At 45.3% G+C, this 19,171-nt stretch overlaps 1 protein-coding gene and 1 long non-coding RNA gene across 51 annotated transcripts in view; one reads left to right on the top strand and one right to left on the bottom strand.

Moving 5' to 3' along the window:
* Window positions 1–4,927, bottom strand: part of Sp100 (SP100 nuclear body protein) — a 66,755-nt gene extending 61,828 nt beyond the window's left edge. For 48 of the 50 annotated variants that reach the window (XM_087566815.1, XM_087566820.1, XM_087566825.1 and 45 more), the window contains exon 1: window positions 4,813–4,915. In XM_087566815.1, coding sequence (XP_087422941.1) covers window positions 4,813–4,838 — 26 coding nt within the window. In that variant the 5' untranslated portion in view covers window positions 4,839–4,915. 50 annotated transcript variants of the gene reach the window in all.
* A 1,738-nt stretch (window positions 4,928–6,665) lies between these two features.
* LOC148003816 (uncharacterized) lies at window positions 6,666–16,878 on the top strand. The gene is made up of 3 exons (XR_015629679.1): window positions 6,666–6,970; window positions 12,051–12,229; window positions 13,218–16,878. It is a non-coding gene; the product is annotated as an uncharacterized LOC148003816 (long non-coding RNA).
* The last annotated feature ends 2,293 nt before the right edge of the window (window positions 16,879–19,171 follow it).

Here is a 19,171-nt window from a genome sequence, read left to right as displayed (position 1 = left end):
GCCCTACGGGAGGTCTCCCTCTGTCTTGCTCAATGAAGAACACCGAAGGACTCAGGAAGCCATGAAAAGAACAAACAGGGCAGGATGATAAGATGGGGGTGCAGCCCTGTCTCCACTATCAGTGGTGCTCAGTGGGAGAGCACAGTCAGCTGCTCTGCTCTGCCCAGGCAGCCTGTGCCTCCACCTGTCCAGGGAAGGCACTTATGGTTCCTGCCTAGCAGCAGTCCGGTATGGCCACAGTGCCTGTCTGTCTATTCCCCAGGACAGTGTGTTGTCTCTATCTCATAGCAGAGTATTGTTTTGGCTCCACCAAACCAAGGAGTGTAATAGCAAGCAACCCCATCTGGCTCAGAGTCTAGCCTAGGACCTCCTCTAGGCAAATTTGAAGAGACACCTTGACAACAGCCACTCGTAAAAAGGAAAGCATTTAATTGTGCCTGGCTTACAGTTACAGTTACTTATTGTCATCAGGTCAGAGAGCATGGCCAGATGTGGACAGATGTGGTGCTGGAGACGTAGCTGAGAGTTCTAGATCTGGCTCGGCAGGCAGCAGGAAGAGAGAGACTCTAGGCTCGGAACGGGCTTTTTGAAACCTCAACGCTCTCCCCAACCCCCAGTGATACACTTTCTCAAACATGGCCACACCTCCTAATCCTTTCAAATAGTGCCACTCGCTGTTGGCCAAGTGTTCCAATCTATGAGCCTATGAGAGCCATTCTCATTCAAACCTACTCACACAGTGCATTCACTGTTTAGGACCCACTTAGCCACCTCATGCTTCAGGCCAGAAGGGCCACCATAGCCAATGGCAGAGAAGAGAGAGCCCAGAAACACAAAGGAATAAAGGGCCCCTTGGTGATTAATCAATGATGTCCTTAGAACCCGACAGGAATCAAATATAATCTCAGATAGAAAACACCCCCCACCCCTGGTTAACCTTGTGGTATGAGCTGCCCAATGTCCAACCGTAAGTGATGGGGGTGTAACCATAACAACCAAATAATAAACAGAGGACCATAGAATGGAAGACCCCATCTGGAGGAATGATCCAGAAGCCATGAGGAAACTCTTCTCAAGGCTCTTAGCAGAGCAGAACTGATAACAGGGGGTGAAGACGGGCAGGGAGTTAAGAAGTGTAGGTTACAGAGGAGCCTGCAGAACCATGGAGATAAACCAGGGCCCCTTGTAAAATGTATTTTATCCTACATCACAATGTATTTCTTAAAAACTAGAAGTTAGGAGATGGAGAGACGGCGCAGTGGTTAAGAACACTGTCTACCTTTCCAGAGGACTCGGGTTTAGTTCCCAGCACCCACATGGTAGGTCACAGTGTCTGCAACTCCTGGGAACTACCACACTCTTCTGACTTCCTGGGGCACCAGGCATGATATACTGCATAGACACACAAGTAGGCAAAGCCTCATACACATAAAATCATGAAACAATACTTAAGGTTCAATTAGAAATCAGGACTAGCTAGCTGGCTCAGTGGCTTAATCCACAAGTGAAAAGACAAGTTCAGATCCCCAGAGCTCACACAAATGCTAGATTTTATAGAACATGTTTGCACCTGCAGCTCCATAGGCGATGGAGACAGGAGACTCCCCAGAAGCCTCACCTCCCAACTAACTTAGTGGACACAGAGGCAAACAAGACACCCTGCCTCAAACTCAAAACAAATGCAAAGTGAGCACCAAACCCCAACATTGTCCTCTGATCTTCACACGTGCGTCATCACACACACACACACACACACACACACACACACACACTGCACTCATACACACATATATACACAGCATTCACACACATACTCATATATGCACAGTGCATTTGCACGTGCATACCCAAATACAGGCACTGCATTCACACATATACATACACACTGCATTAACACACACACACACACACTGCACACACACACTGCATTCACAAGCACAGCACTCACACACATACACACAGATTATTTCATACACACACACACGCACATGCACACACACACACAAACAACATTCACACACATACACACACACTAGGCTCACACACACACATACACACACATGCTCACACACTGCATTCATACACACTTGCTCACATAAGCACAGCATACACACACTCATGCACACACTGTGTTCACACACAGTGACAAACTTTTTTAAAGTTAGAAAGGAAGGAAACGAAGCTACTGAACATTAAGCCATTGCCATGGGGGAAGACCTGGAGACAACCCTTACGAATGCAAAAATAAAAACCATAAAGAGGCTTACACAGGGGGCAGTGAGGACCAGGGAGGCTAATGTGACTCTGAGGGAGAATCCTTTTGCCTAAAGGAACAGACAGACGAAAAGAAAAGCTTTCCCTGAATAAGGATAGACTCACACATGTTACCTAATGAACTGTGATCCAAACAAAACAAACAAAAACTCAGGGCGGGCCTGTAAGTCCAGGGACTCAGGAGGCTGAGGCAGGAGAATTATAGTTTGAATGTTAGCCTGGACAACTGAGTGAGATTGTGGGCTGGGGTTAGAGTTCAAAAGTAGAGAAATCGCTTGGCAAGCACAAAGCTCTAGGTTCGGAGGCAGGAGCTGCAAGTGGCAATGCTGAACCCCAGACCCCAAGGGGGCTTGGTTTCCTCAGTGGCTTCCATTACACTTTATTTATGGATGTGTCTTTCGTCCAAGATCAATACTAAAATTCAAATTTTTAACTTTGTGTAAAAGGAAACTCACCACACACAGAGTCAAAAGACAAGGGAGAATACCCCTGCAGTTTCTCAGGATATTTAGTGAACACATAGAAGAAGGCGTAACATCTGACTAAAGAGAGTGAAAAGCAAACCAGTGACAGGGGAGAGAACCGAAGGGCACCAGAAAACAACCCATTTCCTGCTTAACAGGGAGACTATGGACAGGCACACTGCTCTATCACCTTTGCACACTTTGGCTGAGAGAGGGAAGGGTCCTCATCACAATAGCCACGGGCAGGGAAGTGCATTGGCTCTGCCGCCTCAGAAGCTATTTGGCAACGTCTATAATAAGCAAGTGGTCACCAACGCCCTTTGTCCCAGTAGTCCCATTTAAATCTTTGATACAAGACAAAATGTCAGTCTGTAAACATAATGCACCGTTCCTTCCAAGTGTGGGTGACAGTCAACAATGGTAGTGAGTGAAAGTTCATCAAAAGGAGACTGGTTTAAAACTCGTGGAAAGGCCTGGCAAGATGGCTCTGTGGTAAAGGAGTCAGTAAACAAGTCTGATGACTTGGGTCGGATCCCAGAAGCCACAGGGAAGAAGGAAAGAACCAACTCCCCTGCTCTGCCCCCCTGACTCCACAACACGCACAAAGCTGCCTCACACGTGCACACATAAATAAACACAACAATGAATTATAAATTTTTTGGCTCATATACAAGGGCTCTGAATGGTAGGGAGCTGTGACAAAGGATAACGGAAACATGCACCCATTACACTGAGGATTTCATGAAGGTTTCTACTTTTTAAATAAGCTAAGGCTGAAAACACAGGACAACATTACGAAATGAAAATACACATTAATGAAGACAAGTTACACATGGAAATGCATTGGGAAGCATAAAAGGGCTGGAGAGATAGGCCAGCAGGTCAGAGCAATGACTGTTCTTCAAAAGGATTGGAGTTCAATTTGCAGCACCCATGTCTGGCAGCTCATAGCCATCTATAACTCCAGCTACGGGGATCTGACACCCTCTTCTGGCCTCCAAGGGCACATGCCCTAACAGTATACACACTGTTTCTCTCTGTCTCTTACACACACACACACACACACACACACGAACACACGTGCCCAATAAATATTTTATATATATATACACACACACACACACACACATACATACCCAGGCATATTCAAGGCCTGAAGTTCAACTGTAGTACTGAAAAAAAAAATGTATTACTTCCTTTGTATTAACAAAAACACTTGTAATATTATTTATGGGTAGTAGCACATCTGAGTTACCACTGCTGGAGCAAACAGAATTCTACCATTTCCGGTCATTAGTGTGAACTTCCTAGAACAGAAAACTAAAGGGAAATAAAAACACGCGGCTTGCCCTGGCCTTTGCAATCAAAGCCCTTTCTTGTCTTTTGTCTTCTTTGGATTGAGGCCTGACAGTGAGAGCTTAGAACAGGAGCGAGCCTGGGACCAGCTTTCTTGGTCACAAGTCCTGCTAAGCAGGTAGGAGACCAGGACTGCAGGTGCCAACACTGTACCCAGCATCCTCTGCTGTTTGGAATTCTTCCCTGAGATGATCTTCCTGCAGTAGACCTGCTGTAATGCCAAGAAAGGCAGAGGGACAGAGAGCTCTCCGGTCACAAGATAACAACAGAATCGTGCTACCGGAGTCTCTGTCAGCTGTGGCCAAAGTCTCCCTCTAACAGCTGAGCAGTGGTCGCAAAGACAGTTATGATAAGCACCCCCTTCCCGCGCGTGCATGCGTGCGTGCGTGCGTGCGTCTGTCTGTCTGTCTGTCTCTGTCTCTCTGTCTCTCTCTGTCTCTCTCTGTCTCTCTCTGTCTGTCTCTCTCTCTCTCTGTCTCTCTGTCTCTCTCTCTGTCTCTCTCTCTCTCTCTCTCTCTCTCTCTCTCTCTCTCTCTCTCTCTCTCTCTCTCTCTCTCTCTGTCTCTTTGTCCCCTCCCCCCAAATCTGTCCACTCACACTACGGCCAAAGCTACTTCAAGTCAGGTGATTTGAACTGATTGAAGCTTCCGCCACTAACTCAAGACATAAAATCAACCCTGTTGTCAGAGGGAAAGGTGACAGAGGGAGGAAGACCCACCTGGAGCTGAAGCTGTTCCCTTCCATTTTCCAACACCTGCCTGGGGTCTGGGACAGTGAGCTCGGACGCCTTGGTGTCTGCACAGGCTTCCGGACTATTTGCTGTGGCCCACAGCTGAGAACAGGAAGTGAGCCTGAGTACTAACAAACCAGAGAGGGCTCCGCCCTGATGGGGAAAACAGAATCGAAACTATTTCTCTAATCTCAAGGGTGCTGCAGTGTGATACTTTCCCGTCTTTCATTCTTTTGGAATGTGGTGGCACGGAGGAGGAGAAAAGAGGACCTAGAAGATTGCGAAGAGGTACACCAGTGAAAAGCTGACCTCGTTCCTGAGAGTGCCTTATTTATGCAAAGATGGGAAAACCAAACCAAACCAAACCAACAAACCAACAAAAAAAAACCCTCAGCAGAAACTGAAACTGTTCTCTGTTGCTCCTGTGTCTAGGAGGGGAGCTGCATTCCTCAGGGTTGGCTGTGATCCCTCTTTTGTCACGTCCCTGGCTGAAGTGACTTGGGTTGGGAGAGATGGGAAGGAGGGGCAAATACTTGCAAGGTAGCTCTCAGGCCAGCAGGAGACCCAGGAGCTGGTTACTTACCAGGACAAGATTTCTCTCAGACCTGGGACAGGGGAGATCCCCCAACTCCATAGACACATTGAGTCAGAGCACTGTCTCTGAGGAGTCATCATCCCAGCCTAGAAGTCAAGGGCAGGGGGGGAGGTGCAACAGTAGCCACCTGGGCATTCGGACAAAGACCTGGTCCACCTTTCTGCAGTGCAGATGTGATTAGTAAGTTAATGATGAGCTGTCACTCCAGAGAGTCTTTCTAGGAGACCCCTCATGGATCATCAGGGTATAACAAGTCCCTCTCTGTCCCTCCTTCTGGGAAGACTTTCTCTGAGGAACTTGGTGACCTGAGGTGAGCATCTGTCTACCTTGACAGGTCTCCCAGTTACCTGCACAGACATCGACTCTTTCTCAACTCTTGGCGCACATGCACGGGATAGGCTGGCCTGGAGCTGGAGAGCGTATGACTGACAAGAGCAGTCTGAGGCCATGCCTGAGGTAGACTTCTGGGGTTCTTTTAGTGCCCCACATTTTAGCCATGTCTCCATTCTACTTCGATCAGAAATCAAATATTTTTTGGGTGATTTTACAGGACTCTAAGTAACAAGACTTAAAAGTATCTCAAAGGTAATTTGTCGACAGGGATCTGATATCTATATGTTGCTGGCTCAGTCTCCTCTGGGAGACCCAGAGGAGTGGCCCCAGGGAGAGCCAGAATTATCACTGTATACCCTGTGATGGACTCTAACTCCTGAGACATTAAGGCCAAGCACCTCAGTCAGCTCCTGGGAGTTGAGGTGCACAGGGAACAGAATGTAGTCCAACATACTTAGTCCAAAGGGAGCTCCAACAGAATGCTATTAAAGGGTTCCTCCCTTCCCTGAACACCCCACACCCTAGTTTCCCTCTATAATATTAGCAGAATTGTTGATAGAGAAATCCAGAACATTCTGGCCTTGTATTAATCCACCTGGGTGAGAATAAAATGACTACCATAATTTTTGAACCAAATTGGAAGCAAGCTTTGATACTGTCCAACATGATGGACTCTGGCCAGGCCTATTCCTCAGTTCACAGAAGGTGGCAAGGAGTCACAGTCACATAGGTTTAAAAAGGTAGCCCCATAAAGCCACCATATTTCTCATCAAGTCACTGTGGGTCAAATATATACCCCATATACTTCCTTCCTGAATTCAATGAGAGGCAAATATACACCTTGACATATTTCCTGCATGCAGAACTCCCACCTACATGTGATCGACCACATCCTGTACCGTTGGGTCAAACCGTGCCGGGGAGTGGAAATGAGTGTTTTGTTATCTCCCATAGCCTCAAGCCTTTCGGGAAGTACCTGCCCTTGGGCGAGGGTTAGCCATTGTTTCAGGGATATCTTTGACACAGTAATTAAGATTGAATGCATAACGTTGGCTCTCACACTTTCCCAAACTAGCAAAGGCTTCAGACGAACACTCAGCAGGACTGAGAGGGTGGAATGAAGGTTTTAGGAGGGGCATTTGAAAGCAATCCCAGAAGACGTTGTGTGGCAAGACAAAAGACATGAACGGAAGCATCGTGGCACAGATGGTCTGACAGGTAATGGGCGGGATAAACATGTCTTTGGGTTTGGAGGACCCATTCTTCGTCAAGACTGATTGGGTGGGCAGCCACCTACCAACTCCCGCTTAAGCCAGAACCTAAGTGTTTGTTTCAGCAGAGGGTGCTATCATGATTATCATGGCTCAGGTTGTAAACAATCTGTGTGTGAAAGACAGGGCTCAGTTCTCAGTGCAGACAGAATTGTGTTCCCCTGGACATCAGACAGGCCCAAGGCTTTCTCTTTTCTGAGATTCCCTCTTCACTCTCCAGAAGCCCTGGTGGCTTTCGGTTTTGTTTGTTTGTTCGTTTGTTTTGTTTGTTTGTTTGTTTGTTTTTCCATGAGTATACCTACCACAAAGCCTCCTACCAAAGTTTTGTCTGCCCTAAAAAAACAGTAGCTGCTCTCAAGGTCAGGCGAAGGGAAGCAGGAAGTTAACTCTGGGCTACCTAACTCCCAACTTTTGACTTCTCTCCAAAACCCTGTCTGAGTCCTTCATTGCAGAAACCTCAAGCTACCGGTTTTGCCTCCAGAATTACCAATCGAATTACAAGTTGTCGGCAGGTGCATCTTAACGGGTACACAGCCAAGTGTTTTTATTCCTCACCAAATAGCAGCAAAGGAGTCATGGTCACTCCCACAGCGAGGCTAATTCTAGAGGTACCAGAGGATCCAGACAAAGCCCTCTGAGCTTTCTACCTGCCCCTTCCCTAGCAGCAGCAGTAGTGAAACACATCTTTAAGAGGAGAGGCAGCTCAGAACACCCCCCCACACACACACCCCAATGCTTTCCTGCTCACAGGAATGAGCTCATTTCAGCAAAGTACATAACACACCTGTGGAAAACACATGGATTGTTCTAGACTTTCTGTTGGAGTTAGTATCAGCCATCTTGACAGGAATGATGTAGAAGATATTCTAAGAAACCTGAGAATTCCTTTTCTTTGCTGAAGAAGATGGAAGGATACCTCGGATCTGGCTGGTTCTTGCTTTAGACACCTAATAATTAGTCTTTACTTTCCAAGGGAATCAGGCCACAGTCTTCCCTCTGCCTCCTCCCTCTTCCTGAGCACATAACTAGGTAAGAAACGGTGGCAATCCAAGCACACTTGAGAGATTGACCTAATATTTTGGGCTCCAGACAAACCTCAGAGAGCTGTCTCCACAGTGTTGTTCCAGGAAAAACTAGATCGGTGGTCCTCAACCTTCCTAATGCTGCCACCCTTTAATACAGCTCCTCGTGTTGTTCTGATACTCAACCATAAAATTATTTCATTGCTCCTTTATAACTGTAGTTTTGCTCCTGTTATAACTCTACTAATCATAATGTAAATATCTGATATGCAGGATGTTTGACATGCAACTCCTTTAAAAGGAATTTTTGACCTCTGAACTAGAGAGTCCCACCTCTTCTCCTCCTGATGGAAACTGAATATCTGCAGTGCCCCGGTACCCTGAGGAGAGATCGTGGGAAATTCAGGCTAAGGGTCATTACCAAGAGTCCTTGACCTCTCAGTTCAGGACAGGCAGGTCCTCCAGCAGTTCCAAGGACCTCACAATCAACAGAATAAGAACACTGCTGGGCTCTGCAACCTTGCAGCAAACACCTGCACCCCTGAGTTCAGGAAAGATGACTGACAGCTGTGACTGACAACTTTAGTCTCCTACATTGCTCATAGATGACCAATAGTGTGGCATACACATCCACTCGGGAGCAATGACCAATACAGCCTTTATCTCTTCACCACAGGGCAGTGGAAACAGCAATTCTGTTCCAGCAAACTCATAGAGCTTAGCAGCTGGCTCTTTGCCCTTCAGACTGGCCTGGAGTTGGCCATTCCTGCACTGGGCAGTTGTGGTCCAACCTGGATGTTTCTCAGATTGATTCTGACCATCAGCCATGCTGTCTTCAGCTGTCCAGACTTCCATGTTCTCATTTCCTCGTGGTAGCTGCCATCTTTGAGTGAACTTTCTCTTCTCCTTTGGTATATGGGTAGAGAGATCATTGACCAACATACTTGAATAATCCCACATAACTCTACAGTCTTCAGTGTTGGGAGGAATTCCCAGACACTGGAATGAAAAGTTATAAAAAGGATGGAGTGTTCTTGTCTGGACTTTTATTGTTTGTCTAAAAAAAGGCTTGGAGGTGATCATCAGATCTCTTAACAAGAAATCCCAAGTACTTCTGATGTCTACAGCCAAAGTTGTCATGGTTCCTGTCTGTTTGCCAGTTCAGCACCCCAGACTACTTGTACTCTCTCTGCACCACAACAGATTTCATCAGCGATGCCCTCTTCTGTCTAACATATATAAATCAAGTCTCTGTGGGCTTTAATGAATCTGGATTCATCAAAGGAATCTTGGGTTTTGTGGATGACATACAGGGCCAAGCTCTTTATAAACACATGATCAATATGAACCCATCAATTTGCTTCACAACACCATACATCTAGCATCTTCCTGATACACATGAGATAATAACACAGTATAACAAGGACACGCAGACAGTGATGGAGACCCTGGGTTTCCATCAATATGGGCTAACTTCAGAGTCTCTGCTTGTATCTTATGGAGGTATAACCTCAGCTGAGGCTCTTTTCTCTCTGATGACACTGGCTTCTGTCAAGGAGACACAAACCCAGGCTATACATGAGTCTCAGGGCCTTGAATGGTTTTATCAGATTGCCAGTTGAAACCATTTTTCTCACCTGTTCCAGCAGACTCAAGGAGCCAAGCTCCTGGCCCTTTGTCCTTCTGACTGGCCTGGAGTTTCTTCAGCCCTCTGCTGGGCTACAGCACTCTTTGATAACTGGTGCTTCTATGTTGTAGGAGAGGCAAAGTACAAAGGCTTCTGACTATGAAGGAGAGATTCTGGCAGGCTCCCTGTCCTGCTCATCTCTGCACACGTACCTAGACACCAGACATCTCAATCTTTGTAAGGTTTACCTCTTAACACATGGAGAGCCTATTATGTACTAAAATAGGCAAAATACTTAGAGAATTGTTCATCAGACTCAATGAACATACAGTTATCAATACAGAATGCTACAATAATGTATAGTATCCAAGCTCTGTGTGGTGTGTGTGTGTGTGTGTGTGTGTGTGTGTGAGAGAGAGAGAGAGAGAGAGAGAGAGAGAGAGAGAGATCCTCTATTATGTTGTTCTGACTGTCCAGCAGCAACTTTGTATGTATAAACCAGGCTGGTCTTAAACTCACAGAGATCTACCTGGGTGCAGGGATTACAAGAGTGTACTAGCAGACCTAGCATACAAGCTATATTTTAACAAATACCAGGAGAATTCCCTTTGCACAAAGTAAGACTATACAAGTACACTGTTGTGCAATCCATGATGCTAACAATTCTATTTAACTTACCACCTTCTGGTAGATTTTTATGTTAATAGCTGTACATCACTTATCAGGAGTTATAATAAATATACCCCATCTGCAGACAGGAGAGATAGCTTAGAGGTTGAGAACACTGGCTGATCTTCCAAAGGATCTGTATTTAATTCTCAGCACCCACCTGGCCACTCAGATCTATCTATAACTCTGCTTCTGGTATCCAACACTCTCTTCTGGCCTCCAGTCACAGGACCCAGGTACAAATGTGGTGCACATGCATATATAAGGGCCAAACACACATACATATAAAGCAAGGAAACAGTGCACCTGGTACAACTACAATTAGGGATTCTTCTTTTTGGGTAACCTTTTAGCTTCCAGTAGGCACAATGAATGGTTTAGCTTTTGCAGACTGCAGACTGCTGACCTGAATGGAAATGCAATGAGAGAAACAACCTTGCATTCTTTCAGTCTTCACAAGCAACACAACCCTGTCATTGCCTGGATTCTGCTGGGATACTGCTTTCAAACATTTGTCCCCTAAGACATTTCAGTGTTTACCTCCTTCTGCTTGGTCTTTCTAAGACAATATTGTCATTTCAAAGTTGATGAAGCCATCCTAACTAATGGCTGCATCTACCCTGATGATACATTTAGCCCGCAGGCAAATGATTGCTGGGTGGCTCTGAAATCTAGTGGACTCATTGTAACAGGGACATGACCTGACCTCTACATGGCCTCCACTAACAAGAGATAATGATGGAACCTTGGGTTTCCAAATATCAGCATCAGCTCAGATGCTGTGTCCAACATCCCATGAAAGAGCCATATGTTCCTTTCCCAGGCATAATCCAAAGTGAATAGATAGATATGCATAGATCCCTCTGGGGGAAGAGCTGAGAATTACCGCTTATACTTGTACAAGGTTCATTCTGCTGGGAAACAGGCCTCATTCCTGTGATGGGTTCTGAGTCACACTGAGAAATGGATCAAATTGGAAATTGGGAAAAGGCTCTAGGCTTTTATTAGGATAGCCAACTTCCACCATGTGCCCTCTTTTCCCACCATGCTCTTGAGGACATGTATGAGGTGGTTTCCCAGTTGTCCTGGATCCAGTAGCATAAGGTCTCCACAGATACCTAGAGGCAAGGTCTCCAGCTGTCTCTCTAAGGATTATTTATCTGGCTGCAACAGTTGGGAGATTCTGATTATTTGGAACATAATATTTCTATTGCTATTATGGAAGTAGGAATTGGGAGATGCAGCCAGTGCTGAGCTGATCCAAGACACTCATGAACCCAGTTTGTTCCTGATCACCTTTTTAAGTTCATGCCTTTGAGTGGCCCTGGGGAGCACAGTAATCTCACAGATACATATTACTGTACTAGAGAGTAGAGTCATCTTACCACTTCTGTTACATTTGTACCCCTGAGTCTTTGATCATGGTTCCATTAATGAAGCAGCACTTTATTATTAAGGAATGCTAGAGCTATGAGGAACATGCAGGAGCTACCCGGGGACAGCCTAAAATCATGGTACTTGGCCATCACCAGATTGGTTAGATTCTACAGCACAGAAGAACATTTAAGTGTTAATTACTCATGGGTGCGGTAGAGCTGGCAGACTGACCAACTCAGCTACCACCCAGGATTTAGCCTGATCCACCCAATCATTTACCCCAGCTATGAACTCATGGAGCATGTGAAGAGACCAGTTCTGTTCTTTCAAAGCTGCAGGAAATCCACAAGGCAACATCAAAATATCTGAGATGGGTCCTAGATGATGGAATAGAATCCAGAGGCTTCAAACAAGGCCAATGACTCATTGCAATAAACATTTGCAAGAAAAGTTGTTTGGACAATGTGCATACTGTGTGACACTGATACACTGCAGGTTTCATCGCAGGATGGTTTGTATTTTATTTCATTGTTTTGTTTTCTTTGGGGGTAGAGGTTGCAAGGGTGGAGGGGGATAGGCAGGGTCTGCAAGATGACTGGGACTGTAGTGCATGATGTGAAATTCACCAAGAATTAAAAAAAAAGTTGTTTTTTTTTAACTAATGATAACTCTGTCAGCCAATTTAGTTTTCCAGCTTTCTTTATCCAGCATCCAAAGCCAAACACAACCCCCTACCCTCTCCTGTCTGCTGGGCTTCTCACTCCTTTATTGTGTGACCCCTCTCACGTGCCTTCCAGCCCCATACTTGGTTTGTCCACTGAGCCAATCTGGGAGGCCCTATTCAAGCAAGATAAACACAAAAGCTCTTTCTTCCAATAAAGAGTAAAGGATTCTCTCAACAACAAATAGGTTCAGGGAAATAGATTCAAAGTCCTCACACATGTCTGTTTCATGGCTCCACTCTGAGTCTCTGGACCTTGACATTGGCACAAGACACTTCCTGAACCTAGAACAGTCTTTTCTGGCGATCTGTCTTTCTGATCACAAGGGTCTGACACATGCTTTCATTGCTGTCTGGCCTATGGCTGCAGGTCTGAGTGTGCCTTTCCTCATGATTACTTGGGATTACTAGATCTAAGTGACTTATGTCCATTTATTAAAGCCATGTAGCAAGTGTCATCAGACCCCCATCATTCTTGCATCAACCTTTTTCTCCATTCACTATCAAATATGCCACTTTGTGTGTAGCTCACACAGTCTGTAATGTCTTTCTACTGATTAAAATTTAGTCCCAGTGCTGGTTTAGCACCTGAGGATCTATGGATACCCCACCAATCACCTTTGGTTGGACAGTGACCCAACTCTAGAACCCTACCCTGAGGCTTTGCATCTGAGACATTACCTTACAGTGAGTCTTCTAGAGAAAGATCCTGAGTTGAAACCTTTTTTTGGCTTACTTGGTGAGCGGTTTGCTTTTGTTTTTGTTTTTGTTTTTCTAGAATTGAGACCTTTATAAGCTGAGAGTCACTATGTAGCCCTGGCTGGCATCACACTTGCAGTATCCTCCTCTGTCAACCTCTCAAGGACTGGAACTATAGGAATGAACCACCACATGGTTTGAAGTCTTGGAAGCTCTTGGTTTATTGTGGGTTTTTAATTGGAGAGAAGGAGACAAGGAAAGAAACGTATGCATGTGAGTGTGTTGGGGGTGGGACTGCAGGGGAGGGGAGCAAAGCCAGCTATAGTCAGGCTCCAGCCTAGACCCTTGAAGAGCACAGAGCAGCAATGTACCATAATCTTGATTTCATGGAGAGACAGGGAGATGGACTCCCAGGCTAGGAGGTGTAACTCCCAGGTACTCCTATCTCCATATGACCCAGAGCAATCCCTTGGGAACAACTGAATAGGAGAGAACACTCATTGCTGCTGTAGGTGGGCAGATATGGCTAGATGAAAACTTGGTGCCAGGACACCAGCAGGATCTGTGACATCAGTCAACCCTTTTCACTTCTTTCCTGAATAGCAAACACTTCCTTGGAACTCTTCTCAAACTTAGACTCCAGTCTAAGTCCCATTTTGCCAAACTTAAGGTTCTAGAAAAAAACATAACACAGACAAGGATGATGGTGGTCATTATCAGTAACAGAAACCCCTCCTCCCTCTTGGTACTTCTATTCTCTGAGGGACCCTGTTGGCTGCATGGTTCATTCACAGGTAAAGAACCTTAGAGTTTGGTATTTCTGATAATCCTACCTAGGGCTGAGGAGATGACTCAGTGGGTCAGTGTTTGCCACACAAGTGAGAGGACCTGAGATCAGATCTCCTGGGATGCACACACATGGGCAGGCTGGAGACCCAAGGGAGTTACAATTAAATCATAGCCAAATGAGGAAAGAGAAGCTTTAAGCCACTAGGTTGGGGGTCCTCTGTTACATTATTCAGCAGAAGACACCAAATGGCACCACAGGGAGACATCTTTCAGGTCTTTAGAAGGTCTTTAGACACTTGCAAAATTTAGCCAAGAAAGGGGACAGGCTTGGGCTAGAGCACTGTGTTTAGGAACCAATAGATCTTATAGAGTGATTATGTCCGAGAAAAGTGGGGTCTCCTATAATCTGAGGGGATCACAGGCTCATCGTGCTAAGGGGACATCTTACCCTTCTGTTCATTCCATCATCATTTTTCACAGCCCATTCTGTCCATGTTCCCTCGTCGTCTCTCTGCCCCATCTGGCCCTACGTCTTAATATGTGTTTACCTTTCTTTCTCTGCTCATACACGGCTCTATAAATTTGTTTGTTTAGCACATGTGCACCATAGCATGTGTATGGCAGTCAGAAATCAACTATGGGTGGTGTCACCCCATGTCGCTGATGGTCAGATATGTAAGAAAGTAGGTCAAGCAAGTCATATGGAGCAAGGCAGTAAACACAATTCTGTAAGATGAACTAAACCCTTTCCTCCCCAGGTTGCTTTTGATCATGGTGTTTCATCACAGCAACAAAGGCAAACTGGAACCCATGGAATGGGACAGCAATGTTTATAGAGTCAGGAAGAACAGACCCTCAGATGAGGAGGGATCAAAGTGGGACCAGGTCAGGCTTCCTTGAGAACAGCTGCCACTAGGTCCTAAGGAGAGAAAACAAAAACAACAACAACAACAACCCAAGATGTTTATTTCAGGAGTTGGAGCAGGAGGGTTCTTTTCTCTTTGTGACCAAGGGTTAAAGAGCCCAACAAGTCACTGATGCAGAATTCATCTGAAGCTGGTAAGTTCCCCCCTGATGCTTGAGGTCAGACTCAGGTCATGGAGTAGGGTACAAGTGTCACCCCTGAGAGTAGAGTCCTGCCTGGGCCACTCTAGCACCTGGTGGTGACTTGTCTTCAGATGCCCACATCAGTCCTCAGAGCTTCCCTGCTCTACGGCCTTACGTGAGTTCTCAGGAGTCCTTGGACCACGTCTCCTTTCACATAAGCACCTCCGAGTATATATCAGGTGGCTCATCCCTACTGGCCTTCTCTTGAGGATTCAATGACAGCTTGCCTTCCTTCCCACCCATTCTTGCTATTCCTTCCTGTACTTTCTCTCCATATTGCTCCCACTTCTGTTTCATATTCTCATGATTAGCAGTACATGTTCAAGAACACAGACTCTGCCTCCATAATGCCTGGACTCTTGATGCTACTTTGACCCTGTGAACACTCCACACATGGTCTCTCCCAATTCTACTTCCTCATCTGCAAACTGGGCATCTGAATGATACCAATCCTTAATGGCAGCTGGCTTAGACAGACACCAAGAGTAGATGCTAAACAAGAACTAAAAGGATCTTTCCATCATTGTCTTTAATTCTTTCTGTTTACTGTGACACTGAGCCCCTTATCTGAATTTAATTAAACCATAAGATACCCTGTGCTGTCTGGAGACTTGGTTGCTGTAGATAAATCCCATCCATCACACATCTGGTGTCAGAGATGTAAGGGCACACACAAAACAGAAGCATCTCTCTTACAAAGCGTTTCCTCTCAGAGGCTACCATAGACCATAATGCTTCACCCTTTATTATGATCATTCCTTCAGGGGATTTTCTAAATTGCCTTGACTTCCAAGTAGTCAGTCTCTTTCAATCTGTGTTCCTGACACTGGGCTCAGATTCCTTCATCGTGGGTATCAGGATGACATCTGATGTCATGGCTGCTCTGCCAGGATCCTACTTCCCATTAGAGGCTGGCAACAGTTTGGATCTCATCATATATTAGATGTTGGCCCCTCAAAATGGCACTAATGAATTTTGGTGATACCATTAACCGGCAGAGCCTGGTCGAAGATAGTTGGATCACCAGGGGTATACCTTTGAAGGACCACAGGCACCTCTTCTTTTCCTTGCTTCCAGGACCCCATGAACCTTTGCTTCACCCAATCCCTTGCTTTGAAGTTCTGCCCCACCATAGGCCTTAAATAGTGAGGCCCAACCATCTGGACTGAAGTCTCTAAGAACCCAAATAAGTTGACTGGCCAGGTTCTGTTTTGTTCTTCAGAGGGTTTTACTATGTAAATTGACTGGTCTCAAACTCACAATCTTCCTGCCTCAGGGTTTTGCATGTCCAGCTCCTCCTGGGTAATTTGTCCCAGTATAGGAAAGTTAACACTAGGCTCACACCCACTGCCCACCTTGCTGTCTCTAGTTCTTCTGATTCACACTCTTCTAATGGTCACTTTTATTTCCTATTCTCCGAGGAGAGGAGAAACTTTCTGCAGCTGTAGTTACCTTGTTCAAGACTCAGCTGGGAGTTCGGGTCTCCTCCATCACTTCCATGGAAACACAATCCATTTGGTAACACTGAAGTGGGAGGAGAGGGAGAGGGAAGAAGAGGAGGAAGCCATTAGAGATCTGCGGCAGGGACCAGGGGCAGCATTTCAAACTTACACATTTAGGGATTTTTAGCCCTCAGTCACTCAAAATTCATGCGTTCCCCCATGATGAAGTTCACCCATCATGCCCTGGGATAGAGGAGACTGCTACTAGGGATTCTTTATGTTGCCCATACAGGAAGGAGAAACTGATGATCAAGAGTAAAAAAGTAGGGGGTTGGGGATTTGGCTCAGTGGCAGAGCGCTTGCCTAGGAAGCGCAAGGCCCTGGGTTCGGTCCCCAGCTCCGAAAAAAAGAACCAAAAAAAAAAAAAAAAAAAAAAGAGTAAAAAAGTAGGCTCCCAAACCCCATGGGAGAAAGAGCTCACCGCCAAGACAGGTGGGCACTCCTGAGACTGCAGAGCGTAAGAGACCACCAACACTGCCCACCCCTGCCCACATCCCTGGCCCAAGAGGAAACTGTATACGGCCTCTGGGTTCCCTTGGATAAGGGCACAGGAGCAGCAAATCCGCTGCCTCTGAGACACTGCCTGAACCTGAAGGGACTGACCGGATAAACAGTTCTCTACACCTAAATCCCATGGGAAGGAGAGCTAAACCTTCAGAGAAGCAGACACGCCTGGGAAACCAGAAGAGACTACATTCTGCCCACATCTCTGACTCCAGAGGAAAACACCAAATGCCATCTGGAACCCTGGTGCACGGAAGCTCCTGGAAAGGGCATTGAAGATCTTCTTGGTCGCTGCCCCCTCGGAGAGCTCATAAGCAACACCCCACGAGCAAACTTGAGCCTCGGGACCACAGGTAAGACAAACCTTCCAGCTCCAAGCAACCTGCCTGGTGAACTTAAGACACAGGCCCACAGGAACAGCTGAAGACCTGTAGATAGGAAAACTATATGCCCGAAAGCAGAACATTCTGTCCCCATAACTGGCTGAAAGAAAACAGGAAAACAGGTCTACAGCACTCCTGATACAAAGGCTTATAGGACAGTCTAGCCACTGTCAGAAATAGCAGAACAAAGTAACACTAGAGATAATCTGATGGCGAGAGGCGAGCACAGGAACCCAAGCAACAGAAACCAAGGCTACATGGCATCATTGGAGCCCAATTCTCCCACCAAAGCAAACATGGAATATCCAAACACACCAGAAAAGCAAGATCTAGTTTCAAAATTATATTTGATCATGATGCTGGAGGACTTCAAGAAAGACATGAAGAACTCCCTTAGAGAAACACAGGAAAACATAAATAAACAAGTAGAAGCCTACAGAGAGGAATCACAAAAATCCCTGAAAGAATTCCAGGAAAACACAATCAAACAATTGAAGGAATTAAAAATAGAAATAGAATCAATCAAGAAAGAATACATGGAAACAACCCTGGATATAGAAAACCAAAGGAAGAGACAAGGAGCCGTAGATACAAGCATCACCAACAGAATACAAGAGATAGAAGAGAGAATCTCAGGAGCAGAAGATTCCATAGAAATCATCAACTCAACTGTCAAAGATAATGTAAAGCGGAAAAAGCTACTGGTCCAAAACATACAGGAAATCCAGGACTCAATGAGAAGATCAAACCTAAGGATAATAGGTATAGAAGAGAGTGAAGACTCCCAGCTTAAAGGACCAGTAAATATCTTCAACAAAATCATAGAAGAAAACTTCCCTAACCTAAAAAAAGAGATACCAATAGGCATACAAGAAGCCTACAGAACTCCAAATAGTTTGGACCAGAAAAGAAACACCTCCCGACACATAATAGTCAAAACACCAAATGCACAAAATAAAGAAAGAATATTAAAAGCAGTAAGGGAAAAAGGTCAAGTAACATATAAAGGCAGACTTATCAGAATCACACCAGACTTTTTGCCAGAGACTATGAAAGCTAGAAGATCCTGGACAGATGTCATATAGACCCTAAGAGAACACAAATGCCAGCCCAGGTTACTGTATCCTGAAAAACTCTCAATTAACATAGATGGAGAAACCAAGATCTTCCATGACAAAACCAAATTTACACAATATCTTTCTACAAATCCAGCACTACAAAGGATAATAAATGGTAAAGCCCAACATAAGGAGGCAAGCTACACCCTAGAAAAAGCAAGAAACTAATCATCTTGGCAACAAAACAAAGAGAAGAAAAGCACACAAACATAACCTCACATCCAAATATGAATATAACAGGAAGCAATAATCACTATTCCTTAATATCTCTCAAGATCAATGGTCTCAACTCCCCAATAAAAAGACATAGATTAACAAACTGGATACGCAATGAGGACCCTGCATTCTACTGCCTACAGGAAACACACCTCAGAGACAAAGACAGACACTACCTCAGAGTGAAAGGCTGGAAATCAACTTTCCAAGCAAATGGTCAGAAGAAGCAAGCTGGAGTAGCCATTCTAATATCAAATAAAATCAATTTTCAACTAAAAGTCATCAAAAAAGATAAGGAAGGACACTTCATATTCATCAAAGGAAAAATCCACCAAGATGAACTCTCAATCCTAAATATCTATGCCCCAAATACAAGGGCACCTACATACGTAAAAGAAACCTTACTAAAGCTCA

This window comes from Rattus norvegicus, chromosome 9 (genome assembly GCF_021556685.1).
Source record: "Rattus norvegicus strain SHRSP/BbbUtx chromosome 9, alternate assembly SHRSP_T2T, whole genome shotgun sequence".
NCBI classification, from domain to species: Eukaryota; Metazoa; Chordata; class Mammalia; order Rodentia; family Muridae; genus Rattus; species Rattus norvegicus.
Note: the sequence above shows the minus strand (reverse complement) of the source record. Positions and strands in the feature narration are given on the sequence as shown.